The sequence below is a fragment of the Macaca mulatta genome, chromosome 4 (genome assembly GCF_049350105.2).
Source record: "Macaca mulatta isolate MMU2019108-1 chromosome 4, T2T-MMU8v2.0, whole genome shotgun sequence".
NCBI classification, from domain to species: Eukaryota; Metazoa; Chordata; class Mammalia; order Primates; family Cercopithecidae; genus Macaca; species Macaca mulatta.
In genome coordinates this window covers 144,999,085-145,025,946 of record NC_133409.1, presented here as the reverse complement: position 1 = coordinate 145,025,946, position 26,862 = coordinate 144,999,085, and the positions used below count along the sequence as shown (strand labels likewise).

General features: G+C 43.0%; 1 protein-coding gene across 2 annotated transcripts; it reads right to left on the bottom strand.

The window, feature by feature from the left end:
- TMEM217 (transmembrane protein 217) lies at positions 1 to 25,678 on the bottom strand. Of its 2 annotated transcripts, XM_078000057.1 has the most exons (3): positions 25,581 to 25,678; positions 2,756 to 3,371; positions 1 to 282 (listed from the first exon to the last, which is right to left on the bottom strand). In XM_078000057.1, the coding sequence occupies exons 1-3, from the start codon at positions 25,582 to 25,584 to the stop codon at positions 93 to 95; spliced, it is 810 nt and encodes a 269-aa protein (XP_077856183.1). In that variant the 5' UTR covers positions 25,585 to 25,678; the 3' UTR covers positions 1 to 92. The 2 variants fall into 2 exon arrangements, with proteins under 2 accessions (XP_077856183.1, XP_001116996.2); XM_001116996.5 differs by lacking the exon at positions 1 to 282 and having other exon boundaries at positions 1,976 to 3,371.
- Positions 25,679 to 26,862: the final 1,184 nt, after the last annotated feature.

Below are 26,862 nucleotides of genomic sequence, written 5' to 3'. Positions count from 1 at the left end.
ATGAGAGAGATGAAAATCATTGGATGAAAATCGGGGAAGCTTTCTGGAGTAGGCAATAGCTGAGCTTGGGTCTTAAAAGACACGGGCATTAACTAGGCAGAAAAAGGAGGGACTTCACCCCAAGCAAAGGGGACAACACAAAGGGGTAGGCACAGGGACAGGCAAAAGCCATTTTGGAAACAGCAAGTTTGGCTTAGCTTGAGCAGAGGGGAAGGCTGTGTAGGTTGGCAGAGGCCAGATGAGGAATGATCCTTACCTGCTACCAGCCATGTGGATGTTTCTCTGAAAGGTAAAGGAGAGGTTCTTCAGGGTGTGTAGGTGTGTGGGGGTGTGTGTGTGTGTGTGTGTGAGAGAGAGAGAGAGAGAGACAGACAGACATAATCAGATTTGCATTTTTTTTTATTTATTTATTTTTGAAACAAAGTCTCACTCTGTTGCCCAGGTTGGAGTGTAGTGGCGCAATTATGGCTCACTGCAACCTCCATCTCCCAAGTTCAAGCGATTCTCCTGCCTCAGCCTCCCGAGTAGCTGGGATTACAGGTGCCCGTCACCATACCTGCCTAATTTTGGTAGTTTTAGTAGAGAAGGAGTCTCATCATGTTGGCCAGCTTCGTCTTGAACTCCTGACCTCAAGAGATCCACCCGCTTTGGCCTCCAAAAGTATTGGGATTACAGACGTGAGCCCCTGCGCCTGGCCCTATTTGCATTTCAGAAAAATCTTTCTTGGTGCTATGAGGGCCATGGGTCAGAAAGGGATCAAAGGTGGAGGTAGACAGAGTAGTTGAGAGGCCATGGAAGGAAATAAGGTGAAGTAAGGCAGCAGATGGATGTTGGGGCACAGATTTGGGGCCTGGGGCTGTGGGAAAAGGAGTCTGGGATGAGCACCTGGATGGAGGACAGCCCATCCTCTGAAGTGAGGAGCACAGGGGCAGGAGAGCACTTAGGATGGGAGCGGGGAAGACAATGATGAGTACAGCTTGGCAAATGGTGAGTACTATGGTTTGAGTGTTTGTGCCTTCCAAAATTCATGTTGAAACTTATTCCCTAATGCAACAGCATTAAAAGATGGGGCCTTTAGGAGATGATTAAATCATAAGAGCAGAGCTCTCATGAATGGAATAAGTGACCTTATAAAGGGGCAGGAGGGAACTAGCTAGTTTATTTTGCCTCTCCATCCCTTCTGCCATGTAAGGACAGTGTTTGTGCCCTCTGGAGGACACAGAAACAAGGCACCATTTGGAAGCAGAGAGAGCAGGCCCTTACCAGACACCAAACCTATTGGCACCTTGGTATTGAACTTCTAGCCTCCAAAAGTGTGAGAAAATAAATCTCAGCTCTTTATAAATTACTCAGTTACTATAGCAGCAGTGGGTGACTCACGCCTGTACTCCCAGCACTTTGGGAGGCTGAGGCAGGTGGATCATCTAAGGTCAGGAGTTCAAGACCAGCCTGACCAACATGGTGAAACCCCGCCTCTACTAAAAATACAAAAATTAGCTGGGCGTGGTGGCCTGTGCCAGTAATCCCAGCTACTCGGGAGGCTGAAGCTGGAGAATCGCTTAAACCCAGGAGGCAGGGGTTGCACTGAGCTGAGGTCGCACCATTGCACTCCAGCCTGGGCTACAGAGCGAGACTCGGTCTCAAAAATAAAAAACGTGCTTTGGACAGTCTCTGAACCTGAATGCAAAGTGATATCTGTTTATTTGTGATAGTATGTAATCATATACTGTCTTATATGATTGGCTAATTGATTCATAAACAATAATTTACTTTCTTCCACTAAACTACAAAATTCTCATAGTCATTCATATCTTATACATTTTTGTATATGGTGTATACACAATGTTCAGTACAGTGTTCACACTACAGAGTACAGCACAGCGACAGATACAGAAATATGTTTAACATATATCTTTTGATTAAGGAAGTGCCTTTCACACTCCTTGACAAATTTGGGAAGGGTGGGGAAATTCAAGACAGACGAATTTTCTCTATTTTTATTATTTTTCTTATCTGGAAAAAAACAGAAGAATAGTGGGGAAATCATAGCACAAACCCACCCCAGGACCAACAACATCCTTTGTGCTACAAAAATCTGAGGTATAAATACAGATTTGCTTATCCCAGGGTTAAAGAGCTGTGGGTTGAAGGCTAATGAAGATGCCAAGAAAAAAGGATTGCCATACTGCAATTCAGCTTCATCTTATTCCGTTCATTTTGACCCATCAGGTGGTAGAAAGGTGGAGTTCACAGAAGAAGGTTTGATAAATCACAATATCCTTTAACTAAATACCCTCAATGAGCAGGATGTTCAAGTTGTGATTATAATCACATTTTCTCTCCATGTTCTCCTGAAAGAGTGGCAGTAGGGTTTCTACTTGCGGAACTGCTAAGCAAAAGTAGGGGGAAGAAAAGGAAATAGAACTACGCCAGGAACCTGAGCTACCTACCTCTCAGGGGAAAGAAAAGGGCCAACATGATTGCTTATAGTGGTGAATAAAGCTGCTAATTTTTTTTTTTTTTTAGACAGAGTCTTGCTCTGTCACCCAGGCTGAAGTGCAGTGGTGTGATCTCGGCTCACTGCAACCTCCACCTCCCAGGTCAAGTGATTCTCCAGTCTCAGCCTCCCAAGTAGCTGGGATTACAGGTGTGTGCTGCCACACCTGGATAATTTTCTACTTTTTAAAGTAGAGACGGGGTTTTGCCATATTGGCCAGGCTGGTCTTGAACTCCTGACCTCAGGCGATCCACCTACCTCTGCCTTCCAAAGCGCTGGGATTCCAGGTATGAGCCACTGAGCCCACCCAAAACTGATAATCTTTTATTTCTGCTGTGGAGAGCCTCCGCTGTAGAAATTCGTCTCTTGTAGGAAACTATATTGCCCTGGCTCTGGTTTTTGTAGGTTATGTGGGCATAGGTGATGACAAAGAACATCCAGAAACAGTGCATGATGGTACGAGACACCAAGCCAAACCAGCGCATGATTCTGACCTCTGTAACGCTGAAGTCGTCATTGGTGAGGATTTGTATTACGACGTTTACGGTTTCATAGAAAAAAATCCAGGCAACGTAGATGACCAGGCCCCTGAAGATCTGGGCATACACTGAGTACAGGAGGAAGCAGCTGATGAGGATGGTGATGAAAGAGAGGAAGAGGACGATTTTAAAACTCCAGCAGATGATGAAGTCATTTATGATGCCACTTGCACTCTCGTACTTTAGTGCGATCTCACTGCAATTGCCATGCCCTAGGTGACTATGTTCAAAGATGAGATACATGTGTACGGCCATGATGGTGAAGACCCCTGCCAACACGGTGCCCATTTTGGCAGTCATCCCACACCACTGCTGCTGTTTCACGCCGAGACCTCCTGTGAAGACAGACAACATGAGGGGGAATTCTAGTTCCTGCCAACATGGTAAATTACCAGGGTTCTGCCTCCTTTCCCAGTCCACCTTGGAGAAACATAGACAGCAATATGAAAACCAAGAAACTATAGTCTTGGGAAGACAGAGGCTGTTTAAAATGGATTGGGGGTGGGGAAGAGAGAGGATTCAGTCAAGTCGGTGGCAATGACCAAATAAAATTACAGCAGTGGGGCCGGGCGCGGTGGCTCACGCCTGTAATCCCAGCACTTTGGGAGGCCGAGACGGGCGGATCACGAGGTCAGGAGATCAAGACCATCCTGGCTAACACGGTGAAACCCCGTCTCTATTAAAAATACAAAAAATTAGCTGGGCGCGGTGGCAGGCGCCTGTAGTTCCAGCTACTCAGGAGGCTGAGGCAAGAGAATGGCGTGAACCCAGGAGGCGGACTTGCAGTGAGCCGAGATGGCGCCACTGCACTCCAGCTTGGGTGACAGAGCAAGACTCCGTCTCAAAAAAAAAAAAAAAAAAATTACAGCAGTGGTTCTCAACCCTGGATTCACCTTAGAATCACCAAAAGTACTCAAGTCCAGGCCCCACCCCAGACCAATCACAACATTCTCTGGTTGGGACCCAGGCAGCAGTATTTTTCAAAACTTCCTACTAATTTTCATAGGTAGCCAGTGTTGGAAAAAGCTGAGTTAGAAAAAGATGGCTTAAATTATGCTCTTAGCTAGGCACAGTGGCTCATGCCTGTAATCCCAGCACTTTGGGAGGCTAAGGTGTGAAGACTGCTTGAGTCCAGCAGTTCAAGACCAGCCTGGGAAACATGGTAAAACCCCATCTCTACAAAAATTAGTCAGGTGTGATGGTGCATGCCTATAGTTTTAGCTACTTGGGAGGCTGAGGTAGGAGGATCACTTGAGCCCAGGAAGTCAAGGCTGCAGTGAGCTGAGATCGTGCCACTGCACTCCAGCCTGGGTGACAGAGCAAGACCCTGTATCAAAAAAAGAAGCTGGGTGTGGTGGCTTACGCCTGTAATCCCAGCACTTTGGGAGGCCGAGGCGGGCAGATCACGAGGTCAGGAGATTGAGACCATCCTGGCTAACACGGTGAAACCCCGTCTCTACTAAAAATGCAAAAAATTAGCTGGGCGTGGTGGTGCGCGCCTGTAGTCCCAGCTACTCGGGAGGCTGAGGCAGGAGAATGGCATGAACCCAGGAGGCGGAGCTTGCAGTGAGCTGAGATCGCGCCACTGCACTTCAGCCTGGGCCACAGAGCGAGACTCCGTCTCAAAAATATAAAAAAAAGAAAAAAGAAAAAAAATTATGCTGTTAATTCTCCTAGCATTGCCTTGGGCTACCATTGCTGCCCAGATGGTGAAAATTGCCTGTACTCGTTCAGACCTGAGTGCAGATGTTTCAGAATATAACCAGGGCAGCACAAGAACCCTGTTGGGTGGAGATGATAAAAACAGGTGGACGCCAACTGGCTTCGGGCAATCGCTTCTCTACTACATATCAAAATATGGATTACAATGAAAGATGTATACTGTAAGGGAAATTTAGAGCCTTAAGGTAGACTAGCCTTATAATAGAAAAGAAAATGCAATAATGAGCTAAGTATTCAACTCAAGAAGTTAGAGGGAAAATAACAACAATACAAAAGTAGGAGGAAGAAAATAAATAGAAAAGCATAAGTCAATGAAACAGGAAATAAAGTAGAGGGACTTCTGACTGGTTGGTTATTTGGGCTGACATGTTGCTAAAAAGCAACTTAAAATGCTGGATAAAATAGTTTAAAAATATAAAGTATAGAAGTGCTGCCCAAGTGGAAGGAAGTAAATTTTGCTCTGAGGTTATTTGCCAATCTAGGCAAACTTGGATTTCATTATGACAGCAATGCAGGGTAAAGAAGAATGAAATCAAAGCTCAGGGTCCACCAAGGTGAGGAGTCTTTCCTGTATTAGTTGTGAGCATCCCCAGAGGCCTACGATTTGGGGAAAGGTGAATCAGAAGTAAACCTCCCCTACATCTTTCTGCCAGGAAACTCCAAGAAAAGTTGGCTTGTTAACTACACTGAGCAGGTAGGGAGAAAACTCTCCTTGAGACATTGTAATCATAACTGGCCTTTTTTTTTTTTTTTTGGTAGATTTATAGTCCATATTACATGAAGAATTTTTTTGTAACTTTAAGTTATAAATCTAGTTTAAAGTAGTCCTAAACTGAAAGTGTGTCTAAGTGTCTGGCAGAAGCAAATTCAAACCCTCTCTGGAGGATTGTACTTTTATGCTGGTCTTCATTCTCCATGAATTTTCATCAGCAGTTTTTCAGGGACAAGGACAAGTATATAGTGAAAAATAACCAAGCACGTAAGGAACAAGGCATTGTAAGAACCGGCTGAAACAACAGATAGCAAAACGGAACTGCAGTAGTATCTGATCATAAAACAACTATGGTTACTATATTTTTGCATTATTAAAAATTTTTGTTTTACTTTTATTGTAGTGTAATTCATGCACATATAATACACAGATATATAATATACACGAGATAACATTTTATGTCTTAACCATTTTTAAGTAGACAGTTTAGTAGTGTTAAGTATATTCATTTTGTTGTACAAACAATCTCTAGAACTCTTCCATCTTGCAAAACTGAAACTGTACACCCATTAAGCAACAAATTCCCATTTCCCCCTGCCCCAGCTCCTGGAAACTTATCATTCTACTTTCTGTTTCTATTAATTTGACTACTCTGGTTATGTCATGTAAGTGGAATTTTTTTTTTTTTTTTTTTTTTTTTTTGAGAAGTCCCTCAAAAAGGCTAGAAACCTCTGTGGCCAGAGGCACCTTTGCCTGAGTTCTTGTTCTGTGTCCAAGATGAGGTACACAGACAAGAGAAGGGTAAACAAGATGAAGATGAGCTTTAAGTGCTCATCAGCTCAAAGGAGACTCGCAGTGGGTAGCTCCTCTCTGTAGGCAAGTCATGCCAATATCTGCTGCTCTCAGCAGGGAGAAGGCCCTGGAGAGGGTGGCTCCTCTATGCAGCTGATAGTCCTGACGTCTCTGCAGGTCTCTGATGCTCTCAGAAGAGAGGGTAGTTCCTCTCTGTAGCTGGTCCTCCCATTGTCTCCTATCAGCAGAGAGGATAGCTCCTCTTTGCAGCTGGTCGTCCTATCATCTCTCTGCCCTCTTCATCCTCTAGCCATCCTCTGCCCTGCTCTGGCTAAGCCCAGGTCTTTCATGGACCTCAGAGGGGAGGAAGTGCATGCAGATTGGTCCATGGGCGGCCATGGGCAGGCTGGAAGAGGCACCACGAGTTCCCACTCAGGTCTGCAGGACTGGCGGCCTGGCCCCAGCCTTCAGGCTCTCCCTGGCCTGCAGTGGGGCCTTACTGAGGACCCGCCCTCTTCCACCCAGGAATCAGTATGCCTCCCGCTGCCATTCGTGGCCCCTCAAGGGTCTGCCCCAATCCGGCTCCGAGATTTGAATAGGTGCCGGGATTGGAGAGAGACCAGGCAGCGGGAGCAGACATTCCGGAGCCTGCAGGGATGGGAGGAGGCCGGGGAGCCGGTCCTTCTGGGGCCCCCGAGGGTGCAGGCTGCAGAGACGCCCGGGTCTTGCACCTGGGAGGGCAGGCGCAGCTGCACCTGGGAGCTCCTATTAGTCCTTGGCTCCTGCCTGCTCAGTGAAGTGGGAGACCCAGGTCTGCAGCCGTGGGTCCTGGCAGCTGCAGCTGCACCTGGGAGGGCAGATCCTGCCTATTCCCGGCCCTCCTCCAAGAGCACAGGGAGGCTTGGATCCACAGCCACAGTTTGGTCAGCCGCCGCCCGCCGAAGAGGGCGGGGCTCCTGCCTGCCGCGTACAGCCGGAGGCGGGGTCTACGGCTGTGGTGTGGGCGGCTGCAGTAGCACCCGGGGAACTCCCGCCTTAACTCAGAAGGGGCCGGGCTTCCACCGGCTCCATGGAGTGTGCAGCCCCAGCCGCGCCTCTTTGCTGCAGTTGGAGTGACAGCCGGAGTGATGGCAGCAGCCTCTGCCATCACTAGCTGATTTGAAAAACAACCAAATAGAATTTCTAAAGATGAAAAACTCGGCCGGGCGCGGTGGCTCAAGCCTGTAATCCCAGCACTTTGGGAGGCCGAGGCGGGCGGATCACGAGGTCAGGAGATCGAGACCATCCCTGGCTAACATGGTGAAACCCCGTCTCTACTAAAAATACAAAAAACTAGCCGGGCGTGGTGGCGAGCGCCTGTAGTCCCGGCTACTCGGAGGCTGAGGCAGGAGAATGGCGTGAACCCAGGAGGCGGAGCTTGCAGTGAGCCGAGATCGCGCCACTGCACCCCAGCCTGGGCGACACAGCGAGACTCCATCTCAAAAAAAAAAAAAAAAAGAAAAAAAAAAAAAGAAAAACTCAGTATCTGAAATTTAAAATTCAGTGGACATAAATGGTAGCAGGTTGGACACAGATTGAGGAATAATTAGTTAACCAGGAAACAGAAGATAAATCACGAGAAATTATCCAGAATGTAGCACAGGGAGACAAAAAGATGTAAAATATGAATGAGAAGTTAAGAAACATGAAAGATATAATAAGATGTTCTGATAGAGAAAGAGACATGAGACAAAATGGGGGTAGCTATTTACAGAGAAAATAGCTGAGGATTTGCACAACTGAAAAAAAAAACACCAATGCACAGATTCAAGAAACCTGATTGCTAGAAGGATAAATGAAATAAAATCTACACAAAACATATGGTACTCAAACTATCGAACACCACACACAAAAACAAAATCTCAAAAGCAGCCAATGGACTTTTTATTTAAAAGACCAACAGTTATAGACTTCTACAGGAAACAAAAATCCCATGGAATAATATTTTAATTGTGCTAAACAAAGCAAAACAAACAAACAAAAAACCCTGCCAACCTAGGATTCTATACTCAACTAAAATATTTTTCTTTTTTTTTTTGAGACAGAATTTTGCCCAGGTTGCAGTACAGTGGCGTGATCTTGGCTCACCACAACCTCTGCCTCCCGGGTTCAAGCAATTATCCTGCCTCAGCCTCTCAAGTAGCTGGGATTACAGGCGTGTGCTACCATGCCCAGCTAATTTTTGCATTTTTAGTAGAGACGGGGTTTCACCATGTTGGTCAGGCTGGTCTCAAACTCCTGACCTCAGGTGATCTGCCGCCTCAGCCTCCCAAAGTGCTGGGATTACAGGTGTGAGCCACTGCGCCTAGCCTATTTTTCATATATATATATATATATATATATATTTATTTATTTATTTATTTATAGAAATGGAGTCTTGCTGTGTTGCCCAGGCCAGAGTGGAGTAATGCAATCATAGCTCACTGCAGCCTCAAACTCCTGAGCTCAGCAGAGCCTCCTGCTTCAGCCTTTTAACTAGCTGGGACCACAGGTGCACACTACCACATGCAGCTCATTAAAAAAATTTTTTTTTTGGCTAGGTGCGGTGGTTCATGCCTGTAATTCATGCCTGTAATTCCAGCACTTTGGGAGGCCAAGGCGGGTGGATCACGAGGTCAGGAGATTGAGACCACCCTGGCTAACACAGTGAAACCCTGTCTCTACTAAAAATATAAAAAATTAGCCAGATGTGGTGGCAGGTGCCTGTGGTCCCAGCTACTCTGGAGGCTGAGGCAGGAGAATGGCGTGAACCCGGGAGGCAGAGCTTGCAGTGAGCCGAGATCACGCCACTGCACTCCAGCCTGGGTGACAGCATCTCGCCATGTTGCCCAGGCTGGTCTCAAATTCCTGGCCTCAAGTCATCCTCCCACCTCAGCCTTCTGAGCAGTTGGGATTACAAGCATGAACCACTGTAAATATTTTTCTAAAATATTTTTCAAGATTGAGAGCACATAGTATGATGATAACATTTTCATAAAAATCAAAACTAACTAAAATTTAAGAATATATTTTTTGGCCATACATATATATGTGAATAAAACTTTATTATAAAAGTAAGGGAAGACTAGGCATGGTGGCTCACGCCTGTAATCCCAGCACTTTGGGAGGCTGAGGCAGGTGAATCGCTTGAGTACAGGAGTTCAAGACCAACCTGCCCAACATAGCCCATCTCTACAAAAAAAAACAAAAACAAAAACAAAAACAAAATCCAAAAATTACCTAGGTGTGGTGGTGGCACATCCCTGTAATTCCAGCTACTCGGGAGGCTGAGGCATGAGAATCACTTAAGCCTGAGAGGCGGAGGTTGCAGTGAGCCAAGACTGTGCCACTGCACTCCAGCCTCAGTGACAGAGCAAGACTCTGACTAAAAAAAAGAAAAAAAAGATTACCAAAAGTAAGGGAATAATAGATACAAAATTTGGGATTGTGGTTATTTCTGAAGTGCAAAGGGCAGGGACAGGGGCAGGGGCACATAGATCATTGTGAGGTATTATTCTGTTTCCTGGATTGAATGAGAAATTCACAAGTGTTCATCATAGTTTAAAAAACAAATTAGTAAATAAAAGAACAAAAGTGCATGTACTAATGATGACTGTTTTCTATGACCTAGGATTATGAATAATTCAATTCTGTATACCTGAGTTCCCTAAGGAAAAAATAAAAAGAGCGGAAAAAGACATGTAATCTAATCTCATACCTGTGGCATACTGTGTGGTAATTGGCCTTCCTGTGTTGTTCATTGCCTCCCATCCAACTAACACATATAGCAAACGTCCTCTTTGTACTTCTTAAAAATCTCATTAAAATTTTGGGTTCCCATTGGTCTATATCTAGCAAAGACTGATAATTGTCTCCCAACATTCATTTCTCCCTTTTCACTTTTACCTTTAGCTAGACACATGGCCACCCAGCTAATGACTACATTTCCCAGCTTCGCTTGCTGATGTATGTGGCCCCGTGACCAACGGGATGCTAATGGAAGTGATGTGTGCCACTTTACAGTCTTGCTCATAAAAGAATTAGGAGTGCTCTCACCCTCTCCCTTTCCCCCTTCCTGTTTTTTAGCCATGATTGGAACTGATCTATGACCTACCCTATCAGCCGTGGGTCATTGCTACTTGAGAGAGAAATAAACTCCCATCATAAATAAGCCATTGTCTTTTGGGGTTTCTTTGTTGCAGTGGCGTAGCTTGTACCATGTTATACTTCCTAAACTTCTTTATTGAAGAAGTGTAACGAGAACTAGTGATCCACTGGGATCTAGCACCTCCCGTGACTTTGCTCTTTTGAAGAATCCAGCAGATTCCTCCTGTCTACATGCTTATTTCACTGAGTCTATGCTTCTTCACCATCTCCTCATAAAGAGATATCTCCCCTTTATCTCAAGATCACCATTCTTTTTTTTTTTTTTTTTTTTTTTGAGAGAGAGTCTTGCTCTGTCGCCCAGGCTGGAGTGCAGTGGCACGATCTTGCCTCCCGGGTTCAATCGATTCTCCTGCCTCAGCCTCCTGAGTAGCTGGGATTACAGGAGCAGGCAACCACACCCAGCTAATTTTTTTGTATTTTTAGTAGAGATGGGTTTCACCATGTTGGTCAGGCTGCTCGAACTCCTGACCTCGTGATCCACCCACCTCGGCCTCCCAAAGTGCTGGGATTACAGGCATGAGCCACGGCACCGGCCCAAGATCACCATTTCCTTACAATTAACTTGGTAATAACTCATGTATTGTCTTATGATATATTTTATTATATATTGTCTTAAAGTGTTATTTAAATATTTTATACTTATAATAATCATTTTCATGGCTACCAGTAAGGATATTGAGTGTTACAGAAGCTAATTAATTTTGTCCAGGTCTGTATATCTGCTCAGCAGCAAAATTAGGATTTGAATTCACAACTTTCTGCCTCCAAACCAAATCACTTGCCTTCATACTCAACCTACTTGTGCTTTGTGTGTTTCAGGTATTTTTTTAATTCACTGAGCCCAGAGACTCCATCCATCCCCTAGCTCCTAAGGAGGGCCTTGGCTAGAGTAAGGCCTTGATTAGAGTAGGCCTTTGGTCAATGTTGGCAATTCTTCCTCTGTTGTCTCTCATCTGAGTCATCTTCCTCACTAACTCTCAGGGCCATTATGTTCCTTTCTCCTTTCTTCTTTCTCTCTCTTTTTTTTTTTTTTTTTTTTTTTTTTTTTAGACGGAGTCTTGCTCTATCACCCAGGCTGGAGTGCAGTGGCTGGATCTCAGCTCACTGCAAGCTCCGCCTCCCAGGTTCACGCCATTCTCCTGCCTCAGCCTCCTGTGCAGCTGGGACTACAGGCGCCCGCCACCTCGCCCAGCTAGTTTTTTGTATTTTTTAGTAGAGACGGGGTTTCACCGTGTTAGCCAGGATGGTCTCGATCTCCTGACCTCATGATCCGCCCGTCTCGGCCTCCCAAAGTGCTGGGATTACAGGCTTGAGCCACCGCGCCCGGCCTTCTTCTTTCTCTCTGTCTTAGTTCTTCTCCTTCCTTCCCTTCCCTCCCATTCTTTTTCCCATCTATGCTGCAGAACTTCTAAGTGTGTACTCTTGATTGCTCTAAGCTAAGACAATTTTTTTTTTTTTAGACAGAGTCTCGCTCTGTCACCAAGGCTGGAGTGTAGTGGCACGATCTCAGTTCACTGCAACCTCTGCCTCCCAGGTTCAAGCAATTCTCCTGCCTCAGCCTCCCAAGTAGCTGGGACTACAGGCGCATACCACCATGCCCGGCTAATTTTGTATTTTTAGTAGAGATGGGGTTTCACCATGCTGGCCAGGCTGGTCTCAAACTCCTGACTTCGTGATCCACCTGGCTCGACCTCCCAAAATGCTGCTGGGATTATAGGCGTGAGCCATTGAGCTCAGCCTAAATGTTTATTATTATCATTATCTTTATCATTATTACACAATCTCATTTGACTGATATGCTTATATGAAGTAAATATTTTAATTTGCAAAATTAAAACATAATTTAATATTGACTTTGTATGTATCTTGAGATATATATATAGGAAAAAAGTTTGTAGGGAAAAAAATGATCCAATACTGAGATTTAAAAAGTCACAAATAGGAACACAGAAAAAAAAGTTAATGTTTCCATGTTATGGAAAATTTCACATTTGCTCTATCAAGTGAGATAAAGAGACTTCTAAAGCAAGAGTCTCAAACTCTAAGGCCTTCCAGAGCTAGGCAAGTCAAATAAATGGGTGAGGTTGAGGGGTGTGAAGATACTAGGGCTGAGTGTGGTGGCTTGCACCTATAGTCCCAGCTACTTGAGAGGCTAAGGCAGGAGCATCACTTGAACCCAGGAGTTTGAGGCCAGCCTGGGCAACATAGCAAGACTCCATTTCAAAAAAGAAAAAACAAAGAAAGAAAAAGTTACTAGGGAGTGGTAGAGATTGTAGCAATTAGGACAGTGTCCACCTGCCTGAAAGTATTTGAATTCAAATTTCCTTAATAGATTGTGCTGTTCAGACAAAACATATTTGAGGGCCATGTTGCAATTTTCACAAGAGTGAAACTCCATCTCAAAAAATAATAATAAGGCCAGTGGCTCACGCTTGTAATCTCAGCACTTTGGGAGACCAAGGTGGGTGGATCCCTAGCAACTTTCAGTTTTACTAGTAACTTCATTAGATTCATTTTATTATTTGGCTTATTCTAAGTTACAGTCATCTATAGATTTAATTTCTAGTACTTCTCCTTAATGTGCTGACTCTGCAGCAGTTGGTTGTTGATTTGCTTTCTATTGCTGCCATAACAAATTACCACAAACTGAGTGGCTTAAAACAACACAAAGTTATAATAGTATCTCAGTTCTGCGGGTCACTAGTCCCAGTTGCCTCAATACTCAACTGGTGGTTTCTCTGCTGCAGATTTTACAAGGTAGAAATGGAGGTATCCTGGGCTAGCGGGATGCTTCTTGGGAAATTCTAGGGAAGAATCCCCTTCCAGCCTCCTTCAGTTTATCGGCTGAATTCAGTTCCTTGCATTTGTAGAATGAAGATCCCTATTTCCTTACTGGCTGTTAGCTGAGGGCCACCCCTGACTTTTAGAGGCCTCCTTCCAGGCCTTGCTCCTGGACTCTCGGAGCCAGCAGTGGTACAGCAAGTCCTTCTCACGCTTGGAATCTCTCTGACTTCTTCTGTCACAAAAGAAACTCTAACTGGAGAAATTCTCTCCATTTACCGGTTTGTGTGGTTAGACTGGACCCACTTGTATAATCCAAGATAATCTCTTTACCTTCAGGTCCTTAACCTTAATTGCATCTGCAAAGTCCATTTTGCATACTCACAGGTGTGATACGAGGGGGCAAAGGCCATAAGGGCTGTTATGGGCTGAATTGTGCCCCTCCTCGCCAGGGATTTCAATTCTATGTTGAAATCCTAACCCCCAGCACTGCAGAATGTGACTGAATTTAGAAGTAGGGTCTTTAAAGAGGTAATTAAGTTAAAATTATATCATTAGTGTCAGACCTAATCTGACATTTCTTACAAGAAGAGAAGATTAGGACACAGACACACAGAGAGGGATGACCATGTGAAAACATGGCGCGGGGGTGGTAAGGGTGGCTATCTACAAACTAAGGAGAAAAGCCTCAAAAAAACCCAACCCTACTGACACCTTGATCACAGAATTCAAGAACTGTGAGAAAATTAATTTATGTTGTTTAAGCCACTCTATGATATGTAGTTATAGCAGCCCTAGCAAACCAATAAAGGGGCCAAAATTCTGCTTAACACAGTTAAGCAGAACAGCCTTTGAATTTTTCTTTGGACCTGGGTAAATTGCCTCTCTACAGCTGGGCAGTTGTCTTGTAAAAATTAAGTTAATTTTTTTGAAAAGGGTTTTAATGATGAATTTTCTTTTCAGTGAAACTAAATAACAACACAAAGGTTTTTTTTTTTTTTTTTTTTTTTGTCGTCGTTGTTTAAGTTAGGCTGTGGGATTAAACCAAATCAATTCAAGAACCTAGTTAAATCACTGTCACTAAATTCCATTTAATTTAGTTTAACTTAATTTTTATTTCTTTTCTTTTTGAGATGGAGTCTCACTCCATCTCGTCACCCAGGCTGAAGTGTGCAGTGGCATGATCTCTGCTCACTGCAACCTCCACCTCCTGGGTTCAAGTGATTCTCCTGCCTCAGCCTTGAAAGTAGCTGGGATGACAGGTGCAAGCAACCATGCCCAGCTCATTTTTTTTTTTTTTTTTGTAGAGATGGGCTTTCACCATGTTGGCCAGTCTGGTCTTGAACTCCTGACCTCAAGTGATCCACCTGCCTCAGCCTCCCAAAGTGCTGGGATTACAGGCGTGAGCGATCACACCTGGCCTCCATTTAATTTTTGAGAAATCAGGCTGGGCACGGTGGCTCACGCCTCTAATCCTAGCACTTTGGCAGGCCGAGGCAGGCGGATAATGAGGTCAGGAGATCGAGACTATCCTGGCCAACATGGTGAAAACTCATCTTTACTAAAAATACAAAAATTAGCCAGGCGTGGTAACATGTGCCTATAGTCCCAGCTACTCAGGAGGCTGAGGCAAGAGAATGGCATGAACCTGGGAGGTGGGGTTGCGGTGAGCCGAGATGGTGCCACTGCACTCCGGCCTGGGTGACGAGATGGAGTGAGACTCCATCTCAAAAAGAAAATAAATAAAAATTAAGTTAAACTAAATTAAATGGAATTTAGTGACAGTGATTTAACTAGGTTCTTGAATTGATTTGGTTTAATCCCACAGCCTAACTTAAACAACAGAGCGAGACTCTGTCTCAAAAAAAAAAAAAAAAAAAAAAATCACCAGAAAGCTCATGCTGCCTGGGTGTTTTATCTTTTATCTTTTATATATAATATATATACATATTTACATTTTCAATGCGGAGAGAAATTTACAATTTTTTTTTTCTTTCAGGAAATGGGGCTACTCTGCTTCTGGATTTTCTCCCCACTTTCAGACCATTATTCTTCCTCAGACCCCTGCTTCCTAGGTCTTCCTTACCGTGTGGCTAAAAAAAAAAAAAAAAAAAAATTACAGAATCTCAGTCCCTAGCCCACACTTACTGAAATCAGAATCTCTGGAGGTGGGACCCAGGCAAAAACCTCAAGCTTGCATGAACCGAATTATCTGCTTTCTCCTTCCCTGAAACTGGGCAGCTGAAGGATAAGTCACCTTATGAGGTATTTTCTTTTTTGCTTGTGTAAGTCTTTCGCTGGGGGGGGAGAGAGGGGTGAAATGGAATTTATTCTTAAATCTGGGCTAATAGATTTGATTAATGGGCACAAAAGGACGCCTCGTTCCAAAAAATAGAATTTTCCCAAGTTGATGCAAAGAGAATTAGAGATCACAAACAGAGTAACATGCTGAAATAGCAAAAGTCAGGAGAACTTTCTACCACAAGGCTCCTGCCCATAATGGATTTTCTATATACTTTTTCCAAACTTTCAAGGATAATCTAGACTAAGGGTCCTATGTAACAGTTTTGTTTTGTTTTGTTTTGTTTTTTGAGATGGAGTCTCGCTCTGTCGTCCACGCTGGAGTGCAGTGGTGCAATCTCAGCTCACTGCAAGCTCTGCCTCCTGGGTTCACGCCATTCTCCTGTCTCAGCCTCCTGACAATAGTTTTATACCCTATTAATGGTCACCAGTTTAACTGGCTCTAAACACTGCTGGGAAATCCTACTACCCTTCTCTGTTTAACTTCCTCTCCTGTTCTCTGCAACAGCTAGTCCAAACCTTTGGTCTCAGAATCCACAAACCCCATTTCCACATACACACTCCCTTCCTTTGTTACAAAGAGGAAGTCTCTCCTCCTCTACCATGTTGTTATCTCTGTTCCAGAGCCCATGCTCTTGCCCTCCCCGGAACCTTCCATTTATCATTTCAGTTGACCACTCCTTATCTCTTCAAACATCTTCTCTTGACTTCTGACACCAAACTCACCTTGTTTTTCTCTCACCTGTCTGGCAACTCTTTCTCAGCCTCCTTTATTAGCTTCCTTCTGTTTATTCCTAAAGGCTAGTCTCCCTCAGTGCACAAACCAAGACACTGTTCTCACTTTATGCTCTCTTCTTTGGTAACCTCACTGTGGTTCAGCTGCCATGTACACCGAGAACAAATGCGATGTACACTGCACTGGTGACTCCCAATCCAATCTGGTCTTCAGTTTGGAGCTTCAGTTGACATATTCAACTAGAATGCCTCCATTTGGGAACTCTTTTGGGGCTGCTCAAACTTAGCATGTGCCAAACTCCCGCCCCCACCTGCTGTTTCTCTGGTCTTTCTTTATTTAAGTAAATGATATTAACCCTCTTCTACCCATTTCCCCATGTACCTTCCTCTTGCTCATCCTCAACATCCAAAAGAACTCACCAAGTTCCATCAACTCTCCTTCCCACCAATCTCTTGAATCATTATTTTTCTGATCCATCTTAGTCCATTCATGCAATATGACACAATACCACAGACTGGGTAATTTATAAACAACGGAAATTTATTTCTCAGTTTTGGAGGCTGAGAAGTCCAAGATTAAGGCACCAGCAGGGCTGGCTTTCCCTGCTTTCAGGTGGCATCTTGCTGCTGCATGCTCACATGGGAGAAGGTGGAAGGGCAAGAGGCAGCTCTCTGAATCCTCTTTTACGAGGGCATTAATCTCATTCGCAAAGGTGATGCCCTCATGACTTAATCATTTTCCCAAAGGCTCCACCTCTTACTACTATCACACTGGGATTTGAGTTCCAACATATGACTTTTGGAGGGCCATATACATTCAAACCGTAGCACCATCTCCACTGCTCTCATCATAGTCCAAAAACCATCACATTTCCTTTGGACAATAAACAATACAGATGGTCCCTGACTTACAATGGTTTGACTTAAAATTTTTCCACTTTACAATGGTGCAAAAGTGATATGCATTCAGTAAAAACAATACTTGGAGTACCCATACCGCCATTCTGATTTTCACTTTCAGTATAGTAATTCAACAAATTACATGAGATATTCAACACTTTATTATAAAATAGTCTTTGTATTAGATGATTTTGCCCAAGAGTAGGCTAATGTAAGTGTTCTTAGTACATTTAAGGTAGGCGAGGCTAAGTGATGATGTTTGATAGGTTAGGTGTATTAAATGCATTTTCTTTTCTTTTCTTTCTTTCTTTCTTTCTTTCTTTCTTTCTTTCTTTCTTTCTTTTTTTTTTTTTTTTTTTTTTTTGTGAGATAGTCTCACTCTGTCACCCAGGACGGAGTGCAGTGGCGTGATCTTGGCTCACTGCAACCTCTGCCTCCCAGATTTGAGCAATTCTCCTGCCTCAGCTTCCCCAGTAGCTGGGATTACAGGCATGCACCACTATACCTAGCTAATTTTTGTATTTTTAATAGAGGTGGGGCTTCTCCATGTTGGCCAGGCTGGTCTCAAACTCCTGACCTCAGATGGTCCACCTACTTTGGCCTCCCAAAGTGCTGAAATTACAGGCGTGAGCCACCACGCCTGGCCACTGAAATGCATTTTTGACTTAACAATATTTTCAACTTATGATGGGTTTCTTGGGACATAACCTCATCATAAGTTGAGGAGTACCTGTGCTTATGAAGTTGTAATCTTGAGATAGCCACTAGTGATGATACAGTTAAGAGTTTGGGAGGAAAGGCAGTGAGTGTGTGTGTAGAGGATAAGAAGTCCACATCTGGCTGGATGTAGTGGCTTGTGCCTGTAGTCCCAGCTACTCAGGAGTCTGAGGCAGGAGAATTACTTGAACCCAGGAGGGAGAGGTTGCAGTGAGCCAAGATGGTGCCACTGCACTCCAGCCTAGGCGACAGAGTGAGACTCCATCTCAAAAAAAAGAAAAGAAATATCGGTATACACATATAATTTTGAGATAAAGAGGTAAATAGGAGGGAAAATAGAAGAATTGAAAGTGGTTACCTATGAAAAGTATGAATAAGGATAGGGTAGAAATAAAAAAGAAATGCTGGTTTTATTATAAGGTTTACATATTAATATTATGCACACATGCATAATTTTAATAAAAATGAATTTATGAAAATATAATTATTTCATGAATTCCTAATAAACCCAGATCATTAAATAAATCCCACTGTCTACCCTTATGCTGGTGTGGGCTTTTTAAAAAAATACAGTATCTTCTTAACTGCAAAAATGGTTAAAGCTGGCAATGTGGAAGGACAGCTGGATAACTCTATCATAGTCTAAACCAAGAGCTAAAAATATTATCATGAGAAGTAGCTGGGGATAGAACAAAGCTTTTTTTATTTGTGAAAATTTCTGGAAACGGTATATTACTTCAAATACTACACAATTGGAAGTGATTCCAATTCCATCTTGGAATGCTGGCAACATTTTAAATTATTTTAAATTAAAGATATCTGTCTTAGACCATTTATGCTGCTGTAACAGAAGACCACAGACTGGGTAATATATAAAGAACGCAAATGTATTTCTCATGGTTCTGGAGGCTGGGAAGTCCAAGATCAAGGCACTGGCATTCGTGTCTAGTCAGGACTGCTCTCTGCTTTCAAGATGATGCCTTGTTTCTGTGTCCTCACAGGGAGGAAAGTAGAAGGGCAAGGGGACCTAAACTAGCTCCCTCTAGTCCTTTTATAAAGCACTAACCCATTTTTGAAGGAACCCTCATGACTTCATCCCTGCCCCAAAGTCCCTATCTCTTAATACCACCACTATGGGGATTAAGTTTCAACACATGAATTTTGGAGGGATCAAACACATTCAAACCATAGCAATATCTTTGTGTAGAGTTTAAAAAAATATTCATACTAGAGAAATAAAGCTAGGTAGATAAAAAATTTTTAACATAACAAAACATTGTAAAAGAAAACTGATTTTTATCCTTTCATCTCACTTTAACATCATGTTTGAACTCAAAAAAGTATGTAATGTTTATTTTATTTTTAATTTAAAAACAATTTTAAAAAACCAGAGACAGGGTCTCACTGTGTTGCCCAGGCTGGTCTTGAACTCCCGGGCTCAAGTGATTCTTCCACCTCTGCCTCCCAAAGTGCTAGGATTACAGGCATGAGCCACTGTGCCCGGCCATTTATTTTTAAATACTCTTTGTTTTTTAGGCCCAGAACTAAGCATTTATCATTGGCCAATCTGCAGCTCAGTTTAACCCTTTCTGAGTGGGTTATTTTTAGAGTATGAGCATGTGTATTTTTTTGGTGGTAGCATTGCCCTCCTAGGTTCAATCCTGGGGTGGGAGAGTAAGCTAATTAGTCGTGTTCTGAGTAACCAAGGATATCCTGAAAATGAAAGGGAATAATAGACCATTATAGGAAGGGTATCAAGGTTGAGATCAGCAAATTTTCAAGTCAAATGGCCAGGCTTCAATCTTGGCTTCACAGTAAATGTACTCTGAATTTATTCTCTCCAAGATTCAGCTTGTTCATCTTTAAATTGGATGTGCCAGTTACTTTTTTTTTTTAATAATTTTATTAGTTTGTATAACAAATTACCCCAAAACTTAGTAGCATAAGATAACCATTGATTTGATGGGTGAGGACTTTAGACAAAGCACAATTAGCTTAATTCTGTACATTGTGGGGAATTTAGACAGGGCATGTCCAGGATGACTTGCTACTGCTCCTCAAACTTTGTAGCCTCTCCTAGAAGACCCATTCACATGCCTGGCGATTGCTGCTGGCTGTCATTTGGAGGCCTCAGTTCCCATCCACGTGGGCTTCTCCATGACCTCTCTGTGTGGGCTCCTTTGGGCACCTTCACAGTCTGATGACTGGCTTCTCCAGAATGAGTGTCCCAAAAAGAGCAAGCCAGATGGAAGCTGTATCACCTTTTCTTCTTCTAGCCTCAGAAGTCCCATAGCAACACTTTTCCTGGACACTATTCTTTAGAAGTGAGTCACCAAGGCCATATTCAAGGGGAGAGGAATCAGATTCTACCTTTTGTGGGAGAAGTGTTAAAGAATTTGCCACGATGTAGGGACTTCTGCGTATCTGAGTGTTCATAATCAAAGTTCTCCCACATTTGCCAGGTTGCCCAGGGAAACAAGTCATCGTGACAAGAAAATATTCATAAGTGAATTGACATTGCCTGCCTCTCTCAGCACCCCAATGTTCCCCTTGCTGAAACGGAGGGCTCTCTGTGTGCACTAAGCCCCATCAAGTCAAAATCTTTATTGGTCAGCCTCTCCCTAGTAGCCCGACGTAAATATCTGACAACACACAACACAAGGCAAGTCATTTGCAAGAAATTATTGCAAGTCTTGCAGAAGATTCAGGACCTCATGCAGCCATGAAAAAGGATGTTGGAAAACTGTTAGAATCAAATGGCAAAGCTTGAATGTAACAGAATTAGACCAGTTAATAACCAGAAAAGAGAAAATCAATAAGAATGTTATAGGCACTTCAATAAAGAATGGTTTCAGGATGAATAAACTGCTACATATTTGCACAATGGGAGTGTTAAACAGGTGTCAAAAGGAACAACTGTAGCAACATACAACAATATGGTACACTCTTAACAATGTAATATAAAGTGAAAAAAGTACTAAAGACATACAGTTAAAAACAATCCTCTCTCTCTATATATATATATATACACACACTACACACACATATTTTTAGGACTTTATATAGACACAAGAAAACCATAAAACTGTATGAAAAGCCAAGTGAAGGATAATGAGCTCAGAATTCTGGATGATGATCACCTTGTCCAGGGGAGGAAGTAAAATACGTTGGGGGTACCACACAGCCAGATGCAAATTGCTGACCAGACCCTAATTTTATTTTGGATAGGGGATTTGAAGGTACCTATATATTATTTAAAATAACTAATATTTAAAAAGTAAACAAAAGAGAGCCAAGCATGGATCAATGAGGGTATGTCATGAACCAGGGATTATGATCAATCTAATTGTATGCATATAAAGTAGAATTAAAAATACTAAAAAAAAACACCCAAAAACCAAGGATAGTAACATTTACCTCACAAAATTGCTGTGAAGATTAAATGAGTTAACATATTTAAAACATTCAGAACAGTTCCTGGCACATAGTAAGCACTTACACAATATAATTATGTAAGTATTTTTGTTATCATTATTCTTACTTTATGCCAAGGAGTAGCTACTATTTATTATGCACATAAAACTACTACTTATTAAGCTGTGTTGTAGCAGACAACATTAGCTTCCTTCCCAATACCTATTTCCACCTTCTTTGCTACCAGAAGTCTGCTTTTTCTCAGGATGGCAATGAGCCCAGACCCAGGCAAAATATGTGCTTTTCCAGGTTTTTGCTTGTATCCAGGGTGTTCATGGCACACAGTTCTAGCAACTGACACATAAGCAGAAACCTGCTGGGAGATCTAGGAAGACTTTTGCCTTTCCTGATAAGAGAAGATGATGTGGCTGGCACCATTCTCACTTCTTCCTTTTTCTTGCCTTGAACGTGGTGTGATGCCTGGAGCCTCAGCAGCTATTTTGTTACTGAAGCAACAAGCATGAAGACAAAAACAAGTAGGCTAAGGATGCCAACATGAAAGGGAGAGACTTAATTTTTACATTTTATTGATTACTCTTGAGGTTGAGTATTCTTCTAAGTATTGATACATGATTTAAAAAAATCTAGGTCTAGGCTGGGCATGGTGGCTCATGCCTGTAATCCCAGCAGTTTAGGAGGCCAAGGCAGGCAGATCACCTGAGATCAGGAGTTCAAGACCAGTCGGCCAACAGGGTGAAACCCTGTCTCTACTAAAAATACAAAAATTAGCCAGGCATGGTGGTGCACGCCTGTAATCCCAGCTACTAGAGAGGCTGAGGCATGAGAATCACTTGAACCCAAGAGGTGGAGGTTGCAGTGAGCCGAGATCATACCACTGCACTCCAGCCTGGTTGACAGAGACTCTGTCTCCAAAACAAAAACAAAAGCCCTATGTCTAAATAAGTATTAAAAATTATTTTGATAAGCATACAATAAAAATTCAGTCATGGGCTGGGCATAGTGTGGCTCATGCCTGTAATTCCAGCATTTTGGGAGGCCTAGGTGGGCATATCACTTGAGCCCAGGAGTTTGAGACTAGCCTGGGCAACATGGCAAAAACCCATCTCTACAAAACATACAAAAATTAGCTGGGCTTTGTGGCCATGCCTGTAGTCCCAGCTACTTGGGAGGACTGCTTGAGCCCAGGAGGCTGAGGCTGCAGTGAGTCATGATCTTGCCACTGAACTCCAGTCTGGGTGACAGAGCAAGACTCTGTCTCAAAAATAAATAAATAAATAAATAAATAAATAAATAAATAAAATAAAATTCTACGATATGCGAAAGCATTGAAGCATAGTGTAATTAATGATACTTGTATTTCAGTGGTACCTAAGATAATGATGCATTTTGCAGTTGCTGGCAAGAACTTTACATTTTAAATTGCTCTCACAAGTTGACTTGTGATCTCAGTAGAATATGTTGCTGCCAGCTCATTTCAGATGGATCTCTTGCAACACTGGGTTAGGGAGGAAAATAACAATGACGACGAACACATTATAATGCTTTAGAGCCTGATTCATTTACACTGGTTGAGAATGCATTTGGGGCTGGGCACTGTGGGATCACACCTGTAACCTCAACACTATGAGAAGCCAAGATGGGAGGATCACTTAAGCCCAGGGGTTTGAGACCAGCCAGGGCAACATGGTGAGACCCTAGCTCATAAAAAAAGAAAAAAAAAAAAAAAGCGTTTGGCTGCAAGGAACAGAGATTCAAACAATAGTAGTTTAAACAACTAGGGATTTATTTTCTTCTCCTAACAGGAAATCTGGCAGTGGCAGCCTAGCACTTGGGCAGTAGCCTCTGGGGAGTGTGTCTGGGTGGCTAAGAAGAGGTGAGACAGAAAACTGCTGGGACTTTTTAAAGCCTTTAAGTATGTGTGACTATTTTGCCCTCTGAACTCTTGTATTAGTCATTATTGCTCTGTAACAAATTACCTCAAACCTTAGACACTTATGATATAAAACATTTACTATCTCATAGTTTCCATGACTCAGGAATCCACGAGTAGCATAGGTAGGTGGTTCTGGCTCAAGGTCCCTCACAGGGCTGCTGTCAAGCTGTTGGCTGGGGCGGGGGGCCATCTAAAGGCTCTACTTGCGGGAGGGAAGCTTCATTCAAGCTCTCTCTCTCTCTGACTGTTGGCAAGAAGCCTCGGTTCTTTCTTGGCTGTTGGCCGGAGAACTCAGTTCCTCACCTCCTGGGCCTTTCTATAGGCCACTTGAATTTCCTCATGACATGGCCACTGGCTTCCCCCAGAGTAAGTGATGAGAAACAGAGAGAGAGAGAGAGAGAGAGAGAGAGCAAAATGGAAGCTGCACTATCTTAGTAATCTCAGAAGCGATATCCATCACTTCAGCTGTATTTAATGGGTCACACTCACTGACTCTGCAGGGGACTATGGGGAGAGGACAACATAGGGGTGTAAATTCCAGGAGGCAGGGATTATTGAGGCAAGCTTGAGGCCGGCTATCACACCTCTATGTATGTATACATGTATGTGTGTGTATTTGAGAAACATGATTAATGTAAAACAGAAAAATAAATTTTAAAAAAGACATTAAAACAAAACACCACATGGTTGTTACTAATTCACTCTTCCATCAAAAATATATGTGCATATCTGTTTTAGCATGTATTTGCTATCATTTGGTATTACTATTTTAAGATTCTATTTTGATTTATTCTCTTTATTTAACCTAGTAGTAGGTGAAAAGTAATATTTTAATTTTTGTATCTTATTGATTATTCCTAAGGTTGAACATTTATGACGAGTTAACCAGTTTTATTGACCTTTTCGCAAGTTATGTCTTTACTTAATATATTAATGTATTAGGATATTAGCATTTTTTCAATGTTCATGAGTTCTATATATAATAAAAGTATTACTTTTTTTTTTTTTTTTTTTTTTTTTTTTTTTTTGAGGCAGGGTCTTGCTCTATCTCCCAGGCTGAAGTGTAGTGGCACAATCTTGGCTCACTGCACCTTTGACCTCCTGGGCCCCACTGATCCTCCTGCCTCAGTCTCCCAAGTAGTTGGAACTACAGCTGCATGCCACCATGCCTGGTTAATTTTTTTTTTTTTTTTTAGAAACGGGGTCTCACTATGTTGCCCAGGCTAAAGGTATTACTCTTTGTCAAAGAAAAAAAAGGTGGCTGTCTACGTGGTGGGGAATATGGAGACCCTTCACTCCTTAGCTTCAGAGCTCCAAGGAGGGAGCAGGACCTCAAAAGGGACACCTCAGCATTTTACCTGGAGAGGGGAATGGATCCTGAGTACTAGGGATTCCAACTTCCATCCTCCAACCTCAGTAAGGATTCCTACAACTCATGTGGCGCTAGAAGCAGGTACTGGCGGGCTCCAAGGTCCCCATTCTTGGGCTGGCATGAGGCAGCTGTCAGCACCCCCAGTGATGCTACAGGTTTTCTGTTCCAGGTTCTACATCTGGATTCTGGGGCATCCCTGGGAGCAAGAGGGATCCCCGGTGATAAGAGAGATTGAATTTTTTTTCTAGTCTGGCAATATCCAGGCCAATTAAATTATATTTTTAAAAAAACAAACGGACACTTTGTGTATATATAAGCTTGAATTCTTACAGGCATACATTCTATATTTTCTTACTTAAAACTTCATCAACTTTTTAAAAAAGTCATTGAGATAATTTATGACCTCTTCTCACTGATTTCCCTTGGCTTTGTATGTAACAGTGTACATTTGCACTGTAACTGAATGCTAACACAAAAGATGGCTTTATCATGTTGTCTTTATTTTCAAAAAGTAATATGAAGTCTGTTTTGGCCTGCTTCCTCAAGGAGTTAGGGAAAAATTTGATCTCAATTTTTCTTTTTTTTTTTTGCCTGCTCTTTCCCTGCCCCTTGATGGAGTCACACAGAACCCCCTGAGTTCACCCAATCTTGGAATCTGAGGGAAGAGTTCTAGACTTCAAGACAGTGTGGTCACTGTGAAGGGCTTGATGTCCACACTTCAGTGGTCCCACTGCTCATAGCCCTGGAGACAATGGCTTAGGGCTCGGTCCCCGGCAAGTGTTCACTCAGCTAACCCATCAGACACTATGGGGTCTGGGAGGGAGTCAAACACAGGCCCCCACGGTGGGCAGAACCTGTACCTCTCTATGCCCCCCATGGGAAGGAAATTCCACTTGCTGTAGGAAGTTGGGAACCATTCTACTCACCCTCAACTTTTCAAATCAGCACTCCCTACTCACCCATATCATCTAGATCTTTGCCTTCAAGAGCCTAGATTTTCCAAAACAAAAGTTCTTCAATTCTCTGAGCGGGGAGAGATGGGCAGTCCTCTTAAACCTACAAAGAGAAAAGCCTGTCATGCTTTGGTGGTGAATCAGCGGACAAACAGGGAAACCAGTCCCAGCTTGGAAAGAGGTAATTCTGACAATAAATCACACTACTTCATACAAAGCCCTCAAGATCTGACTGGGACCCAACTTTCCAGGGGTATTGCTAAGCATTCCTTCTCATGCATCGAATACTCCTACTTTCTCAAATATTCTTTCTCTCCTTCTCCACCTGCTCATCTCTCAAGGTATTCAGATCCTCAAAAAGGTGTCAGGGCTCTAGGTTGGCATCTGTAATTCTTTTGGCCTTACTTTTGTGGTCATAAGCTGACTGCCCCAGTGACTCACACCAGTATCCTAGGCAGGAGTGTGCCAGTAAGCTCTCCTCCATGTTTGTCTCTTTCATAGGAAGTAAAACATTTTCCAGAAAGCCCCTAGCAGTCTTCTTTTTATGGCTCATTGGTCAGAACTGGGTCACATGGCACATGTAGCTGCAGGAGAGTCTGGGAAAGCAAGTTCCTGGCAAAGTTGAATGGGATTGCCATAACTCGTTTAGGCAAATTATGATTTATACTCACACTGTGAACACAGTCGCCCTGCCTCCTACACAAAAAAGAGCCCCCTTAACAAAGAATAGGGAAGGAAATAACTAATAAAGTCTACCGTAGAGCTGTTGTCCCATTAATTATTCCATCTTCTTTACTTTGGCAAGGGCTACTACTCTCTGTTTGCCCCTTCTTCCACTCTGAAACAGAGCGTTTAGTTATAAATTCGGTTGGCCAGAATAAGGTTTACATTTTCCAGCCTTCTGTGCAGCTGAGTGTGGTCATGTGACCAAGTTCTGAGAATGGGTTGAAAGGGGGAAAAATGGAGGAAACCACCAGGTATTGAAGAGAAAGGTCATGTTCTCCCTGTCCTTCATCCCAGTGTAATTGCCCGGTGGCAATTTCTTTTCTTTTCTTTTCTTTTCTTTTTTATGAGATGGAGTTTTTCCTGCCTGCTACACAGACAAAACCAATTCACTGAGACCATGGCGTTGCAGTAAAGAAAGAGTTTAATTGACAGGAGGCTGGCTATATCACACGGGATATGGAGTTATTACTCAAATCAATCTCCCCAAAGGCTCAGAGGGTAGGGTTGGTTTTTTTTTTTTAAGACAGAGTTTCCCAGGCTGGAGTGCAATGGTGTGATCTTG

Excerpts from the sequence above, each read along its gene's own strand:
- TMEM217 (XM_078000057.1), bottom strand. Across the intron at positions 283-2,755 it reads CAGCGCTTTGGAAGGCAGAG|AGAAACATCCACATGGCTGG; the intron begins GTAGGTGGATCG and ends TTTACCTTTCAG.